We start from the raw sequence: 21082 nt of genomic DNA on the forward strand, positions 1-21082 counted from the left end.
ATAACTATTATTTAAACCTTTAAACAAACAAAAGCTGTTAAAGCAACATTTTTTTGATAAATGACTTGTTTTAGTAAATACTACGATTTTTAGCCAATGAAAGAAGAAATGTTTTACTTTGATCTAACATGTCTAATGGAAAATTTCTATAAAAGTAATGATGTCATTTTTTTTTTTCATATTCAAGCTTCCAATGGCGGAACCCCTCCTAAAGATGCGGACAGCCATCAAATAGTGACAGAACAGGTGTCACGTGAGCTGTTCATCAGTATGCTTACCTTCTCAATCATCGGGATCGTCATCGCGATCTGCTTCCTGTTCTTTAACATCTTCTATCGGGACGAGAAGTAAGTTGAATCTTTACACAGTAAAACCAATTTTTAAAAGGGGGGTGAACTGCATGTGTGTGGTCTCTCATTGACTGTGTGTTATAAATACATAGTCTTAAAATATACGTTTTCAGATATCTACTAATACTACAGAGAATAAATTGACCTATAATTGTGTAGAGAATCTAAAATGTTTTGAGAGGAAAAGTAATTGTTTCGCTACTTGGTAACATAAGTATTGCGGTATAAGTGTACCGGGTAGCTAATTAACATGTTATCATTCAAGTGGGTCTACATTACTACTATTACGTTGATACTTTAAAGATTTTAGAAGTTTATATCCAACATAATTTAAAATGGGACTTCCATATAAATGAAATGTTAATGTTAAAAATGTGCAATAAAAAGTGAAAAAATATAAATTACCAATTTCTGACTTAATACAAATATATATCCCATACATCCGCCCTGTTTTAGAATATTGTGTGCCTGTGTTCAATGGAAGTTTAACTTTAGACCATGTACAGAAACTAGAAAGAATCCAGAAAAGAGGTTGTAAATTTATCTTAGGCAAAAGTTATTCAAATTATGAAGATGTTTTAAAACGATGCAAACTATATACACTAAAATATAGACGTGAACAATTATGCTCTGATTTTGCAGTATCTGTGAGCAAACATCCACATTGTAAAAAATGGTTACTGTAAAGGAACGTTGTTGGCATGACTTTACGCAATAAACAAAAGTATATGCAATACAAATACAGGACCTCCCGTTTTAAACACAGTGCAATACCGTATTTTATTAATCTCCTTAATAACTCGTGAAGTGCATATTTTCATTATAATTTCATTTTGTATACTGGATTTTTCTTAATGTACCATTAGTTTTATCATTATTACGTTATTGTTTTATGCTACATGTGCAATTGTTATACCTTTGTAAATACATACATTTCAGCTTTTTAGCTGCAGTATGTGTATGATTGTTTTACTGGAAATAAATAAACCATGAAATGAATGAATGAATAAATAAATAAATAAATGAATAGACTACACATGCATTATTGGTCAGGAAACTGACCAGGTATGAGTAGTTGAGGACTCGAGATGGCGCTATTGGTTCGTATCTGCTTTAAAATGTTCCATACAACAGCAGTTGTTTAACAGTCGGAACAAGTGTTTGAAATTGTTTACATGTATTCTTCGATAAATTAATCATTGTTGTTTAAACTGTTAAACAACTGTTGTAAAGTTCATATGGTAAACAGCGTTGCATGAAATTTCACTGTGTAGGCCATTTTTTCTGAACTCTGGTTTAACAGACAATGGTTTTACTCCATGGAAAAATTATGGAAAGTTGAAAATACCCAGTTTGTTTGTTTCTTGTGTTTACTTTGCTCTTTCTGTGTGCATTAATGATGAATTAAACAACTCTAGTTATTATTTCCTAACAATTATGAAAAAACCTCAGTGTCAAATGAGCTGATAAATTGAACTTGTACTGTAGGAGATTTTTATCACAGTTGGCTCTTCATAGTTAAACCAAAACACTTTAGACCATAGTTTGAAATAAACCTGAGTTCTGAATACGTATTGAAAAGATATTGGAACCGTTGAACAAAAGAGTTACAATAGAACATAATATATAGTTGATGCAACCAGTCAGGATGCTCGCATTGCAGATCCCTTTTTTTCCTTTTCTTTTTCTATGGCGTGTTCTCTGGCGACGACTGCTCTGATGGAAAATTTGCATCAAGTCAAACATAAAACCTAACCTCTAGAACTAACTAACCTTAATCCTTATCTTTAAATTTTTCTGGACCAAAAACTCTAATACAATCCTAAATCTTACCCTATGCCCCTTGGGAATTAAGACAGGAGCAAAAGTCGCATTAGCATAATTATGTCGTGTAACCTTTTGGATATTCTTTTTAATTGATTGTGGTTACCAAACGCTTTCGCAACAGAAACGCAGATCGCAAACCAAGCGGGAACGCGCATTGGGAACTTGCGTTTGCAAAAATACCGGTGTTAATTTAACACCAGCCCGGTATCTATATCGGTCCACACCAGAGAAGCGTTGAAACAATACCAGTTCAGAATCAAACCGATATTGGTTTAACACTAATTGGTGTTGCTTAAATGCCAAATTGGTGTTAGCCTAACGCCAAACCGGTGTTATTTCAACACCTATCTGGTGTGGACCGATATAGATACCAGGCTGGTGTTAAATTAACACCGTTGCAGTGTGTTTTTATTGTTGTGTTGTTCTTTAAAGTTTTAAACTGAACTCTCTCGCCATTAAAGCAACTGAAACACATATTGCTACCATTCAGGAACTAACGCGCATTGGGAACTTGCGTTTATCGTTGTGTTTTTAAACCGAACGCTTTTGTATTGCAACCGATCAGGAATTGTGCTTTATTATTGTGTTAAAACGAACGGTTCGGCCAATCAACCACTGATATTATTATTCTGATCTCTCTCTCTCTCTCTCTCTCTCAAATTTCAGATTGATAAAGATGTCGAGTCCGAACATGAACAACATCATTATAGGAGGTTGTATTCTTACATACATCACAGCTATTATACTAGGTGTTGATATAGGCCTACTCGATCAAAATGGTCTTAAAGTCATATGCCAGGTGAGCATGTTATTTACATATTCATTTGTGTATTTATTTTTTGTATATTTATTAATTCATTTACTTATATATTCCTTTTATTTATTTATTCATTTGCTTTTTTTTTATTTATGTCAGCTATATTTATTTGTTTACAAGTACAAAAATCAGCAATAATCTGATTTTCACAAGTGCTCTGATGACGTTAACGTACATGAGCAAAGGCGTAATGCCCCCCCCCCCCCCTTAAAAAGTGCTCTTGCACTTTAAAGTGATTAGGTAACTGGGAAAAATAAGCTGCATGACGGTACTTACTGATCATGCTGATGAAGCCCTAAGAAAATCATACAAAATGATCAGATCATGCATGTGATTCACACAGTATACCCAGTTGTTGTGTGTCCGGACAGGTTGTGTGTACGGACGATCAATTTTAGAAAGTCATTTGGAAAAATTTACAAGCGAAGTTTCATCAATTTTTAGTACAAAATGTTAGGAAATATTATAAAGAACAAAATAGAAGATGATTACAACTATTGAATTCATAAATTTAGTGTAATCCAAAAACAAAAAAGAAAGCTTCAAATATATAATGTGTCCGGACACCCGACCCCCCATCCTAATATTAAAATGTATCAATGTATATAAGTGACCGGTATTGGCAGATGCAGCCTTCCTCATAGAATTACGTTATGTGAAGGTACCATAGACGTAATCCATAAGTAAGATTCTACAGTCATAGATATCTTGATAAAATCTTGATAATAATGCCGTTCACTTCGAAACCCAATATGATTGGCTCTATCGGTATAAACTCAATTTAAATGACATCGTAATTGAATGAAATTATTCATTCAAGCTTCTACAAAGCTCCTGACGCTTTTGGTAGTTAAAATACTAGTATATGAAGTTACGGTCGATAATAAGGTTTTGAAACAAGAATAACAGTTTGATACGATATTTAATGACCACAAACCAATATCGTTCGAGGCCCTGAACGTCATGTCTTGACCTGCAGTCCCCGTGATAGAATAATAAAACCACGTTTACCATCAAAATTACTTTCACAATATCACACAATTTTTATTTTCAATAATGTCTATGGATAGTTTCGTAATGATGCAATTTTCAATGGTTTCGCTGAGCAATTATTAAAGTGTGACCTATATCTGCACACAGTTCAAAGTCGAAGGCTTTAAAGGACAAGTCCATCCCAACAAAAAGTTGATTTGAATAAAAAGAGAAAAATCCAACAAGCACAATACCGAAAATTTCATCAAAATCGGATGTAAAATGGGAAAGTTATGACATTTTAAAGTTTCGCTTAATTTCTCATAAAAGATATATGCACATCCTGGTCGGTATGCAAATGAGGAGACTGATGATGTCATCCACTCACTGTTTGTTTTGTATTTTATCCTATGAAATATGGAATATTCTAAGTTTCTCCTCATTGTCCAGAAAACCAACGATTAATTCCTCCCTGAGCATGTGGAATTAGCATTGTTTCATGGTTCAGACAAGTTGGTCCTTATTGTCAAATCTGTAAAAAATTAAATATTTTAAATTTCAAACAATAAAAAACAAAAGAAATATTGAGTGAGGGACATCATCGACTGTCTTATTTGCATGTCACTGAATTGTTCATATCACTGTTTTGTGAAGAACAAGCGAAACTTTAAAATGTCATAACTTTCTTATTTTACATCCGATTTTGATGAAATTTTCAGCGTTTTGCTAGTTTGATTTTTCTCTATGTATTCAACTAACCTTTTTCTTGCGTGGACTTGACCTTTAAACAAGGTTTGTGATACGACTGGGCTTCATTCATTTCATTATTTATTATGAAGAGAGACCGTCCTTCACTTGATATCTACGTAGGAATGAATGAAACGGAGATACACATCTCAGAAGCCACTCGGAATTGGTAATCTACGATTTAATGGACTCCGGACTTGGCTTTCTAATCTTCCCCAAGAAGTTAATCGAATATAAAAGATTAATCTCGGATGGCTATCCGGTCGATTTAATGTATCGGAAAGGTGAAATTCGGTCGCTCCCGTTATTTCCTTGCACGACTTTCATTTGAAAAATGTCTTGCGTCTTAATGCTTTCCCGCCAAATTAAATCTGTACCCGCTCGCCTCCATTACGGGTGGATCCGTCTTCATTGTAAAGGTAATTGAGGCGACGCCTGGTCGACGAATATTCATGGTGGGGGCAAGATTGCGGCCAAATCTTGCTTTATTGGTGGAAAATTGATCATTCGAGACAGAGATTCATGTCGAAGTCAGTAACAAGTGGAAAGATGAGTGAGGGATATTAATGGGATAGGAGTAAAGGTCGTGATTTGACGTGGATTGGGAAGGGGGTAGGTCTATCTGTGATCTAAGTAAATTGGTTATTATCACGATGAACCGATTGAATCGGAAGGTTCAAGGTTCCATTGCTGGTTGAGATTTACTGATAGAAACCAGGGAGCGTTTCAAGAAAGGGCTTGTCGGAAGTTTTATTAGACAAGTCCGTCTGATCCAACATTTGCCAAAATAATCGTCAGTCAATTTAGCTTCTCAGCAAATCAGGTCCATGAAGATTTTTCCCCAATACCTAGGATTATTAATCTCGATTTTAGTACGATGATTATCGTTAATATTATTATCATTAAAATTATGATTATCATCATCATCATCATCATCATCATCATAATCATCATCACCAAAATCATTATTATCATCATCATCGTCATTATCATCAGCGTCACCATCACCATCATTTATCATCACTATCATCATCAACATCATCATCATCATTATTATTACCATCCCTATTATCACTATCATTTTTGTTACTGGTAATAATATATAGTTTTTAATATCTATTTAGTTTGTGTAGTTATAATAATGAATATGATATTAAACATCATTATTATTGCCATCATAAATAATTATGTCATCATCATCGTCCTTCTTCTCCTCATCATAATCAAAATCATTGTCTTAAAAACTAAGACCATTGCCTGGAAATCATGATTATATTTTCTTTAATACCTACTTTTCATCTTTCTTCTCTTTTAGGCGAGGACGTGGATATTTTCTATAGGATTTACGCTGTCCTTTGGAGCAATGTTCTCAAAAACATGGAGGGTATATAGCATATTCACGAATAAGAAACTTCAGAAAAGGGTAAGAACAAACAATTTATACACTAAAAAAAGGGTGAATAAAATCAGTATTAGCATTGTGGTAAATAGGAAACGTGCAAGTTTGTCGGGTGAAATGTTTGACATTTTCATGGGTTTATTTTCGTTTTCATTTTGTGTAAATTTGACATAGCATTAAGGTGTTATCCATTAAAACGTACGTTGTCACTCTCACACTCGCTACTATATGCTAAAGAGCTTAATTATACCTCTCTTAATTCTTTTAAATAACTTTTTCATTGATTAGCACTACATTTTCAATATATGCTTATCAAATCGTTTTGCTGTTATCAAAACAATCTTGACGCCAGGGCGAATTTTCCCTTTAAGTTCGATCAGATAAAAAAAAAAGTATTACAATTATTTGTTTGTGTGTGTGTTTTTGTTGTTGGATTATTTTCATAAATCAATCACTGCAACTTTTTATCAGACATTGCAGTTGTATCCTCTCTCCACAAGCCCGTCTGCACATTTCTAATATCTCCCTACATACGATTGCAGTAGTCACAATTTTTTTCAGAGTTAAGGCGAACATTTTCTTTTCCTTTAAAGAAAAGGCTCTGAAAATTACCTCTTAAGAATGCCTCATACATTATGTCAGTTCTCGGTCTTTTCCAAATGCAATTGAGAAAAATATGAAACCTGCTCTGGGCGAAATTCATAATATTTGTTGATTTACAGCCATTTGCAATTATATCGCACTTGATCTCCAAACAACTTGCAATTCCTATTAGGGTTTTTGATGTCGTTTTCGAATAAAGACATTGCCGCAAGAGATGATTCCCCTCTCAGTACTATCTCATATGTCCACTCATTTATTCAGAGAAATGACAATAATAGGATTTCCAATTTCTTCAGCCACATTTTTTGTCATTTCTTTAATGATGTTCAGTTGTTATAGAAATACATCCAAGTCCCTTGTCTGGAAGCATATCTTGCAATTTCGAATTTAATTTGTCTGTGGATTCCTTACTTCAGTCGGTCTATCCGGTTTTTGTTATATTGATGTTACCTTTCTCCTGTCTGGTTACAACATTTTTTTTTTTTTACTCTTTTGATTTGATGATGTATTTCAAACTCTTTACTTCGTAATAACATTTATGATCTATTTGCAAGGATGCAGAATGAAATTAGTATTCAAGCAATTTAATATCGTGGGAGTTCCCACTTCCCTGGTCAAATAGACAACAGTTTTCTTAATTACCTCCTGTATGCCTTGAAGTGTTGCTCCATGGTACTGCATTATCGGGTTAGCTGCTGAGGAACAGAGCCATTGGGACACCACTAGAGTTCCCTCTCAGGGGGTCGGCCGCCGTGGACTTATGAACCCTAGCATAACTAGAAATCCATCGCGAGAAAGGAGAAGTATGCACATGCAGGCCATGCACAGATCATCCAAATACCCTCCAAGACATTCTGCATTAAAATTTCGCATGAAATTCCATTCTGAATTCATAAGAGAATGAATTATTCTTGGCACTTTGGAAATGATTATAAAATAATGATACATTACGACATACGACCAAAAACCACCGAGGGAGTCTTAACTTCTCAATCGGCTCCTTGTTGACAGAACGAGCCGGAAAGAGAATAAGTCAAAGTACGAAATGTTCAGAATGAGATAATGAAATAATGGAACATATTGATTGCCTAATGGTGATGATACTTTTCTCTCAAGGGACTAAGTAACAGAAAAATTGTCATCCGTTGTTCCCATAATGACATTGAGAGAAAAGGAACTCATTGGGATGTTTATTTGCGCGGGATCAGAAAGTCAGAGTTAATGAGAAATATGCTGTTTCACTTATGAAAAACGTTGCTGTTTCATATCAATCATCTTTCTTTTTTCTCTCTCTCTCTTTCTCTCTCTTACTCTTTTTCTTGTTTCCTTCATCTCTGTCTGTATGCACCTCCTTTCTCCTCCCTATTTCTATACCTCTGATCTCATCTGTATCCCACACTCTCACTATATCTCCATTCTCTATCTATATCTCTATCTCCATATCTCTCTACTTTCGCCATCTCCATCTCCAGGTGATTAAGGACTATCGTCTATTTGCTATGGTGGGCATCCTCCTACTCATCGACATCATCGTCCTAATGGTATGGCAGATCATTGACCCTCTACAAGTTCAAGTAAAGATCATTGAAGTCAGAGTAAGTATAGCCCTGTCTCACTGCCCCGTCGCTGTTTGCCGAGGCTGCAGTCACATCAACGAAACCGACTCCAAAACGACGGACGGATGTCATTGGTAATAACGTAATAGCTTTGATCGGTCTGGAGTCGGTTTTTGCCGGTGTAACTTGCACTCATTTTACTACTCTACGCCACAGTCAGACCAACGAAACCGATTCCAAGCCGACCGACGATGTGTCATTGGTAATAACATAATAGCTTTGGTCTGTCTGGGGTCATTTTCGCCGGTGTCACTGTAGTCGACAGCGGGAAAGGAGCTGCAGAGGTACATGTATTTACCTGCTACTAATATATGAGGGTTTTCTTCTCTGATTCGCTTTTTTTCAAAACAGCGGCTTGATATGCACTTGTAAACAGGGGCGGTGCTCAACGGGGCAAGGGACAACCGCTCCCTGTAATTTTTTTCTTCAAGAAATGGAGATGTGGGAAATAGGCCTCGACTTACGCTACGATATCGAAGATGATAGTAAAAAGTACGAGTCTTAAAAACCCATTTTCATTTTGATCTTTTATCACACACAATCATGTGGCGACTTCGAACCAATTTACTATTAAATAACCATGAATGTTCTTAAAATGGCGAACGGGAGCATTATAATGATCTTGTTATTTCAAATTATATTTTGCCTTTTTGTCATTTTACCAGTGAAACTGTCTGCGCTCTCATCAAAGCCTCAGTCTAACAATTTTCATGTATGCTTTTCAATATTTTTCAACCCATTAATTATATAATTAAGTAAACTATAAAATAAGTATTAAGTTAATCATCAGTCTTGATACCGAGCGTTCATAACACCAGCTTGCATTAAATTACTTGCATTGATTAAAAGTTTCGGAGCTGAAAGAAACGTGACTCCCTTAAACTATTTCAAACCATTTTCAAAACAATTTTGTTTTCAGCTCCTCCTAATTCTTACTGCATTAGCAGACTATCATTAGGCAGAGAGATTCATGTTGTTGGTCTTATTTTGCTCCAAGTTTGGGCATCCTGGCTTCATTTCATCAGGAGATTTATTTTGTTTCAATTAATCAGAGCAAGACTATCGGCGCACGAAGATTCGCCCGACCTGAATTAGTTGAAGACACATTTAATCCTTCCGTCACATCGCGGGATTTAAACATAATCGCTCCATGCATCGGCATTTCTCTTTCGTGCTCGTTCATCCTCATCAATATCTTTACTTCTTCATTGTGATTCCAAATTGTTTAGTCTGCCCGAGAAAGCCCATATTCCCTTCACACTGTCTTATTTTCATGAGCGGGAAATTAGAGGGGGATTATGGGAAATTTCCACAAGCTAAGCTTTGTTTCGGGACAGTATATCGTCGCCTTGTACTTAGAAAATTAATATTGGAACGGCATGATTAATTCTTATCTCTTGCGACTTTAATCGCTATGTGACCTTTTCCAAACATTCCATTCAAAGTGTTTGTCGCCGGCTTGTTGCATATTAATTATACATGACATATCATGTAGTACTTAAAGATCCAAATTAATGGTCTTATTTCAATGAATGATTGATATTTTCCTCTTAATCTTATTCTTCTTCTTCCTCTTCTTCTCCTTCTTCTTCTTCTATTTCTTTTTCTTCTTCTTATTCCTCTTCTTCTTCCTCTTCTTCTTCTTCTTCTTCTTCTTCTTCTTCTCCTTCTTCTTCTTCCTCTTCTTCTTCCTCTTCTTCTTCTTCTTCCTCTTCTTTATCTCTTTCTTATCTTCTTTCTTTCACTGTTTTCTTCTCCTTCTTTACCTTTGTCTTCACCTTCCTATCTTTCTCCTTCATACCTTCTGACACAGGCTGATCCAGATAGACCGAATCTAATCTTCAAAACAGAACAGCACACGTGCGACAGTAATTTTGAGCAGTATTTTATCTGGACGCTTTTTATCTACAAAGGTCTTCTGCTCATTTTCGGTACCTTTATCACGTGGCAGACGAGGTAAGCGAAGCGGCGCCGCGGAAAGGGCGCCATTTTTTTATTGTTATTTTTTTTTCTCAGGAGGTGTCACAAAATAAGCACCATTCTGGATTTTTTGTCCCAGGATGCACGAAGAATTCACGAACATAGAAAATGTATTGTCAAGTGCCCTCCATAACAAAGAGCAACCAAGAAGTCTTTGTCGAAAATTGGTAAATCAAAACTGCAGTTTATCCTGGACTCTGGACAAAACGAGCTCCGAAAGGTAGGACGAAACTTCCGGTTCACCAATTTTCGACAAAGACCTCCTGTCTGTCCTTTATCATTTGACGGCACTTTCAACGCATTTACTGTTTCTTGCATTCGTCCGACGTCGTGTGCGAAAACTTCCTACTCCCGTTTGTTTATGTAGATTATATGTCTATAAATTTCTAAAGCAGGTTAAATTCATGCATAATTATTATTGCTGTAATAACTTAGCCATTTTAATTCTTTGTACCCTCTCTGCCCCTCCTTCTCTCTCTCAATCTCTCTTTCCCTCCCCCATCTCTCTCTCTCTCCTCTCTGCAACGACACCACTTTCTGTTCTAGCTAGTATTATAACACAGTTTGGAAAATATTCTGATTCAAATTACAATTTCTCCAAACTAAAACAATTCAAGAATAATTCACTTTATCATGAATATCACGGCTTCTCTTCGTATGAGTTTTCTTGCTCATAAATGCACAGACAAAAACTAGAGAAAACGTGTTACCTTTTAAATTTGTTTGTTTCCGCGCGGACCAAGTATGCTATAGCCTCGGGTAAAAGGGCTTGAAGTGCTTCGATTGCACCACTTTGCATTATGGTTTAAGCTATGGTATCCTCGATCAAAATGTCAAGATGAATAGAAACTCTTTTTTGTCCCGATTATATGGAGACATGTTAGATGTTTGGACATACTCAAGTCTTTGTCGGCTAAAACAATGTCCCAGTTGGCGTTACAAAGTATAGGTTGAAGTTTAAACAAGTTTTAGTGTGCTCCCACTATCACTATTAAGCATTCAAGAAGGTTGCTTCCAAAAATCAGTATCGCTTCCCCGTCGTTGAGAGCCGTTAGAGAACTTGGCGCATGATGGGTCAAAGAAATACAGCGGAAGTGAATTTTATTATGTCTTTCTGCCGTCAAAGAGAAAAGTGTGGGGGTATTTTTTCGGTTTTGAAGTACATATCTTTATCAAAAAACAAAGCAGAGCAAAGCAGAGCAGACTACCAGATGATGTCCATGCTGTTAATTGTGGGGTTTTTTTTAAGGAAATTGCTTCATTTTGTTATTACTCAGAAACGGTTGAATGAAAACATGTAAGAAATATGAATACAGTATTCTGTTAATATGTATTAAAAAAGACGATAGACAAATGACAAGACATTGTTTGTTTGAAAATAATTGGTGAGAAATCCAGGACATAAAACGGGCATAGGACGACAGGATAGCAATGTCGGAAACTAGGGCAGATTCGGAATGACTTGGCGTTGCACTACATTTTGGAATGCTGCCAGGAAATTACGAATGCATATCCAAGAAGTCTCGTTACCAGAGAAACGTCAAGAAGACCGTTGAAGAGGGTGACGCGACCGAGACTTCATCAAGTTATGGCGATTTGGAGCTTGACGTCGGCACTGTAACATGGCTTCTGTCATTCATAACAATGTTGCAGTGACGACTTCGCGCTTCCGGTTGCCAGAATCAACGAGATCTATCCGGCGTGTGTAGGCCTGTCTGTAGTGTTACAGACGGTATCAGTCGGATACGAAACCTAATGTCTGGGAAGGACTATGACGTCACAATCCGCCAAGGCGTGACGGGAGGCTCGAATCACGGCTCTCTGAAGTCGGTGTGTAACTTCTGCATGTAGCTGTTTTACAGACGCACGTCAATGGCGCCAAAAGACCGCACGAATGTCACTTGGAATAAAGAGCAATTCCACCTTAACAGAAAGTTGATTTTAATTAGAGAAATATAGCTATGACATTTTCAAATTTCGCCTATTAACAATAAAAACAAATTCAAACAGAAATCGCTTATTTTTCACATATTCTTTTTGGTATGCAAAACACTGTAAAATGTAAATGAGAGAGTCAATGTCACTCAGCCAATATTTCATTTTTACTTTATTTTTAATTATACTATATATTTGGGCGTATTTGACAAAAAGGAGATTCTTTGTCAATTTACTATGAATTGCATAGTGACATGCCCACATACTCAGGAAGGAATCGAACTTTGTTCCTCATCATATTGAGGTGAAAATTGAAATACAAAAAAGTAGCGAGTGGGTGACGTCATGGACAACCTTATATGCATACTGACCAAGGTGTGCATGCATATTTTAACTCTAATGTGAAATTCATCGAAAATGTTAAACATTACAACTTTCTTATCACAACATTCAATTTTATTGAAATTTTCAACATTATGCTTCTTTCGTCTCCTATTCAAATCAACTTTTCTTTGGGGTGGGCTTGCCCTTCAACTTCATGAGCAACTCGCATTCTTCTGATGTTGAACCGTATCACCAAACCGTAGTTGGCGGTAGACTACAATATTCAACAGAGAGTTGTAGAGTATCATGCATGCCGTCATGTATCATGAATGTAAATAATATGAAGAAGGCGGGCAACCAAGTTTCATAGCTTGAAAGGGAAAGGTTGGGAAAGAGCAGGAATGTTTCTCAGTAAGTCTTCACCTCGCATTCCTCGAGTGGAAACCAGATGAGACACGCTCAGGGCTATTTCAACAAACTAAAATGTTCTCATAATTATATTCGGATCATCGGCAACATGTTTCCGGATAATATTAACATGCAATAGTTGGTAAAAGAAAATGAAATATAGGCAGGGCTGCCGGCGTTAAGCATGTCATTGACATGAATGAATATCGTGTTTATTGAATTCGGGGAAATTCTCTTCTGAAAATTGTTACTAGTCACTAACAGAAGTATACGAAGAAGGTGAGATCATTCGAGACAAAGTAGGATTTAAAGTCAAGGTGACGGGAGAACAGTATCCTGGATCTTTTTGGGGGTCAGCTTTTTTACGAAAAAAAGACGATGAAACATTATCCATTATTTCATTCTTATATTCTTGAGTGACTGGACCGTCTTACTGATAGATGATGCTATTGTTTTTTTTTCATTTGGTCCCGTCTTTGTGTTTACTTCTACTGAATGATAGTGACGTCTCTCTCTTTACTCTGAAAAAAGAATTATTGTAAAAATGGCAGAAAAATACTGCAAAGTATTGGTGAAGCTTCTGGGAGAATCCATCAAATATTTTTTTTTGATAAAGCAATAGAAAGTTGAACTTTTGGACTTGTGGCGTCATCCTGTGAGTTGCATCCCCATCTATCGTGTTGTAAAAAATTAATAAAACGTCATACTAATCATTTCACATGCGCTCCTGAAAGAAAAGTTTAGTCGTAATGAACCATGGAAAAGTTTATGCAGTTTATATGAGTAGCTGCTCGTATATAACGTCACAAATCAAAACTTAAGATTCTTATAATTTACTCAATCTTTGCTGGATATTCCTCGAGCCTTCATCAATACGTTTTTTGTCTCACCTGCATAGCAGAGTGAGACTATAGGCGCCGCTTTTCCGACGGCGGCGGCGACGGCGACGGCGGCGGCGGCGGCGACGGCGGCGGCGACGGCGGCGGCGGCGTCAACACCAAATCTTAACCTGAGGTTAAGTTTTTGAAATGACAGCATAACTTAGAAAGTATATGGACCTAGTTCATGAAACTTGGCCATAAGGTTAATCAAGTATTACTGAACATCCTGCCTGAGTTTCATGTCACATGACCAAGGTCAAAGGTCATTTAGGGTCAATGAACTTAGACCATGTTGGGGGAATCAACATCAAAATCTTAACCTAAGGTTAAGTTTTTGAAATGTCATCATAACTTAGAAAATATATGGACCTAGTTCATGAAACTTATACATAAGGTTAATCAAGTATCACTGAACATCCTGCATGAGTTTCACGTCACATGACCAAGGTCAAAGGTCATTTAGGGTCAATGAACTTTGGCCGAATTGGGGGTATCTGTTGAATTACCATCATAACTTTGAAAGTTTATGGATCTGATTCATGAAACTTGGACATAATAGTAATCAAGTATTACTGAACATCCTGTGCAAGTTTCAGGTCACATGATCAAGGTCAAAGGTCATTCAGGGTCAATGAACTTTGGCCAAATTGGGGTATTTGTTGAATTACAGCCATAAATTTTAAAGTTTGTTGGTCTAGTTCATAAAACTTGGACATAATAGTAATCAAGTATCACTGAACATCCTGTGCGAGTTTCAGGTCACATGATCAAGGTCAAAGGTCATGTAAGGTCAAAGAACTTTGGCCACGTTGGGGGTATTTGTTGAATTGCCATCATATCTCTATAAACTGAAAACCAACCAGACACCAGTGTACCTATCAGATCTTCTGGAGTTGAAGAGATCGTGTAGACCCGGTCTTCGTTCAGGGAATGTTCACCAGCTCCAACAAGTTAGAGTGAAAAGGTCCTGGGGTGACAGATCTTTTTCCGTTGCTGGTCCCCGTTTGTGGAATTCAATCCCATCGGACATTAAGTCGTGCCAGTCAAGAGAGCTATTCCACAGCAAATTGAAGACTTACCTCATGAGGGAAGCATTTCCTTAACTGTTGTGTGATAAGGCCATTTTTTATTTTTTGACTACCAACTTAACTGATTGTGTATTTTTTCTTCTCAGTTTGTTCATTTTTATGTATTTATTGATTTCTGTTTTATATAAGTAGTTAATTGTGCGCCTTGAGTGTCATCGACAGATATGTGCGCTATACAAATCTTTAATTATTATTATTATTATTATTATTATTATTAAGTGTATTGGTCTAGTTCATAAAACGTGGAAATAAGAGTAACCAAGTATCACTGAACATCTTGTGCGAGTTATAGTAGTTTTCAAAATCAGCACTGCGGCTATATTGAATCGCGTGATGCAGGTGAGACGGCCAGAGGCATTCCACTTGTTTATTAGTTTTTTCTGCTATTTTTACAGCACATCGTCGTCAGGGTAAACGTCCCCCTTAAGCTTCCGTATAATCACCAAGTGTACGAGCCATCTTCTTAATGTATCTTTAAGTTCGCCGAATAACTCTTTAAGTAATTTCGTTTCTGTCTTTGATGGATTTTTTGTTTCTCCCTAGAAACGTGAGTATTCCTGCCTTGAACGATAGCCGGTATATTGGGGTATCGATCTACACCGTAGTTATTTTCAGCGCGCTAGGTGTGCCTCTCTCCTTCCTATTAGCCGAGAATAGCAGCTATAGCTACGCCATCATAGCCGGGCTTATCCTCTTCTGTACAACACTAACCCTCGCTCTGCTCTTTCTGCCAAAAGTAAGTTTTTAACCAATTTAGAATGTGTGTCAATATAGATGAGTATAGGCCTATAGAGGATTGTCTACATTCTTTTAATATCTAAGGTAGATAGCAGGATATCTCCAAATGAAACATTAGAATTACTTCAGAAATTGTCACACAATTTCTGTCGTATTATTTCTTGAACAAATTAAAGTATTGTTCTGATGTCAGCAGATAAAAGGATATATGTAATTGCCTGACATCCTCTGACGAAAATGTTCATTATGAGACAAATTGTATCGTTAGACAGCATTATGTAACAGGGCCTTGATATTTGATTTCATGAAATGTGTATAATTATTCCTAATTATTTCATTAAACGGTGACAATGATTATTTTAAAATCTGGTATGGATGTCAACGAATATGGATAGTGGGCATGAAATCCAAAGCTTGTCAAATGCTTATTTTACCGTTTTGATAAAAAAACAAAATCCAATTCAATTTAAAATGCGCACACAGTGAGTTTCGTCAGTTCGTAATTGGTAGTTATGTGTTGCTTGAATGTACAAATCATATTTATAAATCAAGGGAAACAATATCATAGGTGTAATATTTCATTCTTAAAGATTAATCTGCAAATCGGTGTGCTTTTTTACCCTCCTAGGTCTTCAGCATAATTCACGGCTACGCCCCGGAAGAAGTTGGGAGTCGGGTCATGTCAAATGTCAACGGTCGTCCCGCTTACTCATCGGGTTTCCGAAACGGTCCCGGAGGCAGCCGATCGCAGAAAAAGAGCACGCTATTGGCCGCCGAAACTAGCCAAACAGCGGCAGATAGAGAAAGAACTTCAGAAGCTCAGATCGCTGTGTGATGCAGCTTAGAATTATCAAAATTAAGAATTAACATATTGACATTATTTCAGACTGACAGTTCGCCATTTTTGTTTGTTGTGTAATTGACTTCACCGACATGCATGGATAATGGATGTTGTTATTCTATTCATAATGATCGACTTTATATACCGACGACTATACCAGAAAGTAGCTCTCGTCACCCTACGCATTTCAATGAAAATGGGAAGCTGAAGATTAATCGCAGATGGACGAGCAAAATGATACCAATCACCAAGCATGCCAGGAACACGTGTTGATTCGAAAGTTAGTTAGATATGTCACTTGATTCATCCTATTTAAAACAATATCTGGATACATGATCAGGTGTTTGTTATTGGAAGATGTAAGGCCTACATTAGAAATATGAACGCTATGGCCCAAAACAATCAAACATTAGCGAGGAGAAGTTGCGTGAGATACTGTTGGAAAGATCAGAATATTGAGATGGAGATTCGATCAGTCGAGCGCCCATTTACAACTGAAGCACTGATTACATGGAGAGTTTGTAGGCAGCAAGGGCTTAATTTTGAAGGTTTGAAATTATAACTACAAATGGCTTGTATATATGGTTTAGACGGAGGGAGTGAAAAGGAGAACAAAATATGTTAAGTGGTGAGGTCCTCGAAAGGTCTTTCATCAAGAACCTTAACTTCACCAAGTTGTTCAGGATTCATGCGTAATATTGTTTTTCGAACTTACCGAAGAGTTTGAGAACCATCGTTTGTCAAGAGACCCCCTTCGATTTGCCAACGCAAAGAAGCACCGAGCCAAAAGACTTGACAATATTGCTCGGATGCACTTCGTCACAACCCAGCATACGGATCAGAGAGGCCATTGCAAGCACCTGCATTTTGGAGATTCTATAGAAATCTTGCAACAGTGGGCACAATGTTACAGTAAAAAAGTAAAACGAATGCTGTTAGTTGACTGCGTTGAACCGGTGAAGAATTTGAGCAATACGATTATCGCATTTACCTATTCAAAAGTCTCAAACCGGAAGTTATATTGACCGCTTCAAACGTTTACCTATATGTACCCTCTTTTCGTCTCTCATGTCCGAAAAGCAGTATGTCACTCGCCCATCTATAATCAAGTTGTTCAAGCTCTCCTCAACCATGTCAACAATTGCTATTGGATAGGTAATCATGGTGATGCTGAAAGCGAAGGGATATGATGCTGGAAACCGTCGGATTGTTAGTGATCTCACTACAATTTCCTGATTTAAAATGTCATGTAGTTTTCTGTTTCACTGGTACTTGAATTATTTCGAGCGCAGAGAGCTTGGAAATCCCAGCACCGAAGGATTCCAGATCACTGTTTACATTAGTGTAGCTTAAGAAAGAAATTCATATCGCAATGATTTTATCGGCATGGACCTCGGAAGAAATCCTGTGCAAAGATACAAAGACAAGACCTAAATCTGCATGGAACAATAAAATGGATGAACCCCACCAACGTTCAATTTGATGACTACCGTGAATATCAATTACCCCAAACGACTTTGAAATATTCATATTTGTGAATTGTCTTGAAGTGCGTAAGAGTATACCCATTAGCTGCACGATAATGGCGCCATGAATTTTGAGCTTGTTATTGTCCGCAGCCTATTATTTTAGGCTGTTATTTCTGCGATGTACTATTGGAACAACTGAACAAAGTGGTTGATTAAACATCAACAAAGAAAAATAATAATTGATAGTACTATCGTCGTCCCTTGTGTATCAAGAACTTCATTGAACTGTTGAATCTAAATCTATTCCAATTTGAATCGATTAATGATTTAAACATATGAATATTCTGAGCTGATAATTAGGAACATGCTGATCGTTTCATAGTGCTGTTGTGGAAAAGTGACGCCGAGATTATTGTAGAATGCTACTGGCTATATACCCCCATAGCGCATGATACGCGCTGCAAATAATCTCTTGCGTCGCATAGATATCAAATTCGTGAAAAATAGACTGAAAAGACATTCAGGCTGGTTATGATGGCCAAAAAAGAACTGCATGTTCAAAGAGTATGTTAGTTAAGCAATTTATATAAATATGTTCATTTAGATAATTATGTTAACATTCATCATATTTCCACGTGTTCGCTTACATTGCGTCAGCTTGATCAATGTGAACTGGACTTTCGGAAATATTCTTCATGGAGATGGACCTTTTTACTTGAAGTGAATAAATCTAAAGGAAATTGCAAATTATGTTTTCTTATTCCACAACAATGAATGAGCATTCGTGTTGCCTCAACAGGTTCCAGCCTAGTGACTCTGTGATAAGCTTGGAGTACATGGTGGTTGGTTGGAATTGTACGAGGTCAGGGCGATAAGGCCTTGTACACTGTTGTAACTAAGAGTAAAATCCTCATTTATATCCTTTGTCGCGTATGGAGAATAGTTTGGAACGCCAAGATCATAAAACCTTCTGTTAAGTGTTTCTTTTTTGTTTATTGATAAGTTTTCCTAAAACACATATTTTTGAAAATATTCTACTGTTTTCGGTGCTTGAGATAATTTCAGAAAAAACAATATTTTTTATCAGCTCATGGTATTGTCATAGCTTGTTCCTTGTAGATTGTGAATGATTTCATGGACCCCCCCCCCCCAAAAAAAAAAAAAAAAAATGCCGTGAAGGAAGGGGCATTTTTAGGCATTACTTTTGGCTTTTGTAATTTCCATGTCAACATATTTTATATTTCAAATGAATGACTTTGTTTCATGTTCTCAATGGTAATCATCGATTATGTGGTGAGTCAAAGCAATGTAAATATAGACAAGAGGATAATATTACCTGATATTTTTTCTTTGGGTTTTCTTCCTGCATGAAAAAAGCCTCACAACAAATAATGTGTACATAAAAACACTTGCATTGAAACATATATACTTCCATTCTTACCATGTGTACATAGATGTAAATGTGACAGCGACCTGCTGTTTGAAATGAACTATTATATTATCGTATACGTTTTGTTACAAGTACAATATGCTCTTATCGGTACGTCTCCCGGCCTGAAAATAACTTGAAAATGACGTTGTCTTTGTTTTGTATTTTCAAATCATCCGTCATCGATCTCTTATCGCTTTCACACCAAGGTACGGTGCGACCGAACCCAGCTACCGATCGGACGTGCTTTCACACCGCCATCAAAATTTGGTCAGGCCCAGAGCGATCGGTCGCTGTATAGCTGACCTAGCCGGAAGAGAAAGAACAGATAGCGCATGGGCATGTATGGGGGGAGGGGGGTCATTGCATTTCGATCGGTCGCTGAGTACGATGTGCTTTCACATCAAGCTTGCATCGGTCGCTGATTACGATGAAATCGTTTCACATGATGGTTTCATCGGGTACGATCTCTGCGATCGCACCCAAGTGTGGAAGCAGTATTAGTTTTATTATCCAAGTAAATGCTGAATAATCGTTGCATTGTTATGGTTATCTGAAATGTATAATCATCATAGCATACGGTGGGGTTCTACTGATAATGACTGTGATTATTTCAGTCCAAATCATTCTATAAATGAAAACCAATTGAGTGAATAAAATTAGCTGAACGTTGATGAGACAGTACCATTTATCGCCAGAATACAAAAAATATTACATCACCAGATAAGTAAGATAACGTACAGAAACAAGCGTACCTACGGGGGGGGGGCAGAGGGGGCACTCTGCCCCCCCTGACGAGTCACAACCCATGCAAAAACGTATCTTTGCCCCCCCTGACGAGCTTTAAGACCTTCAATGCCCCCCTGACGAGCTTGAAGACCTTTTTTTTTTTTTTTTTTTTTTTTTTTGCTTGTCAATTTTTCTTCTGGTACGAAATCCTTTATTTGTGATCGAAGACCTTTTTTTTTTTTTTTTTTTTTTTTTTTTTTGCTTGTCAATTTTTTTCTGGTACGAAATCCTTTATTTGTGATCGAAGACCTTTTTTTTTTTTTTTTTTTTTGCTTGTCAAATTTTTTGGCGGACGGTTTTGCCCCCCCTGTGGAAAATCCTAGGTACGCCACTGGGCACCATAAGGCACTTTTAATAATATCATAAGCTCACTTTGTATCACATGAAATGTCTGTTTTTCGTAATGTGTGTCGTAATCTGAAATCAGTAACTGTTCATTTGTACTGGCCAGACATGTTAAATCAGTTTTGATTAATATGAATGAAAACATAATGTCTGCCATGACATAACATTTAAATGCCCAAGCTAAATTATTATACTTTTAAGACATATAAAGTGGTATTGAATAAGTTCATGAAATTATCATTCCTTTGTGTTTAGTATAGATTTGGATTAAAATTCCCGAACTTTACCCGGGTCTTACAAAACATTTCATAAAAATCAGTTTCCCCTACGATGTTTTGAGTAAAATAACTTGGTAGATGTGTTCCTACACAAATGGATCAAATTATGTGTAGGATGAAAAATGATTTGTCTTGCATGTTCAGGGGCCGCGGAACGGTTTTCAAAGTGGGGGGGGGGGCTGAGCATGCAAACAAATCACAATCATATGGTCATTTTTACGTTTTTGTACACGGTTTTGGTAAAAA

At 36.9% G+C, this 21082-nt stretch overlaps 1 protein-coding gene across 1 annotated transcript; it reads left to right on the forward strand.

Annotated features, from left to right (window-relative positions):
• The first annotated feature begins 135 nt into the window (after positions 1-135).
• LOC129261350 (gamma-aminobutyric acid type B receptor subunit 2-like) lies at positions 136-19137 on the forward strand. Its single transcript, XM_054899417.2, has 7 exons — positions 136-347; positions 2844-2976; positions 6029-6136; positions 8188-8310; positions 10145-10287; positions 15491-15683; positions 16314-19137. The coding sequence occupies exons 1-7, from the start codon at positions 136-138 to the stop codon at positions 16518-16520; spliced, it is 1119 nt and encodes a 372-aa protein (XP_054755392.2). The 3' UTR covers positions 16521-19137.
• Positions 19138-21082: the final 1945 nt, after the last annotated feature.

This window comes from Lytechinus pictus, chromosome 5, assembly GCF_037042905.1.
Source record: "Lytechinus pictus isolate F3 Inbred chromosome 5, Lp3.0, whole genome shotgun sequence".
In the NCBI taxonomy this organism is placed as follows: Eukaryota; Metazoa; Echinodermata; class Echinoidea; order Temnopleuroida; family Toxopneustidae; genus Lytechinus; species Lytechinus pictus.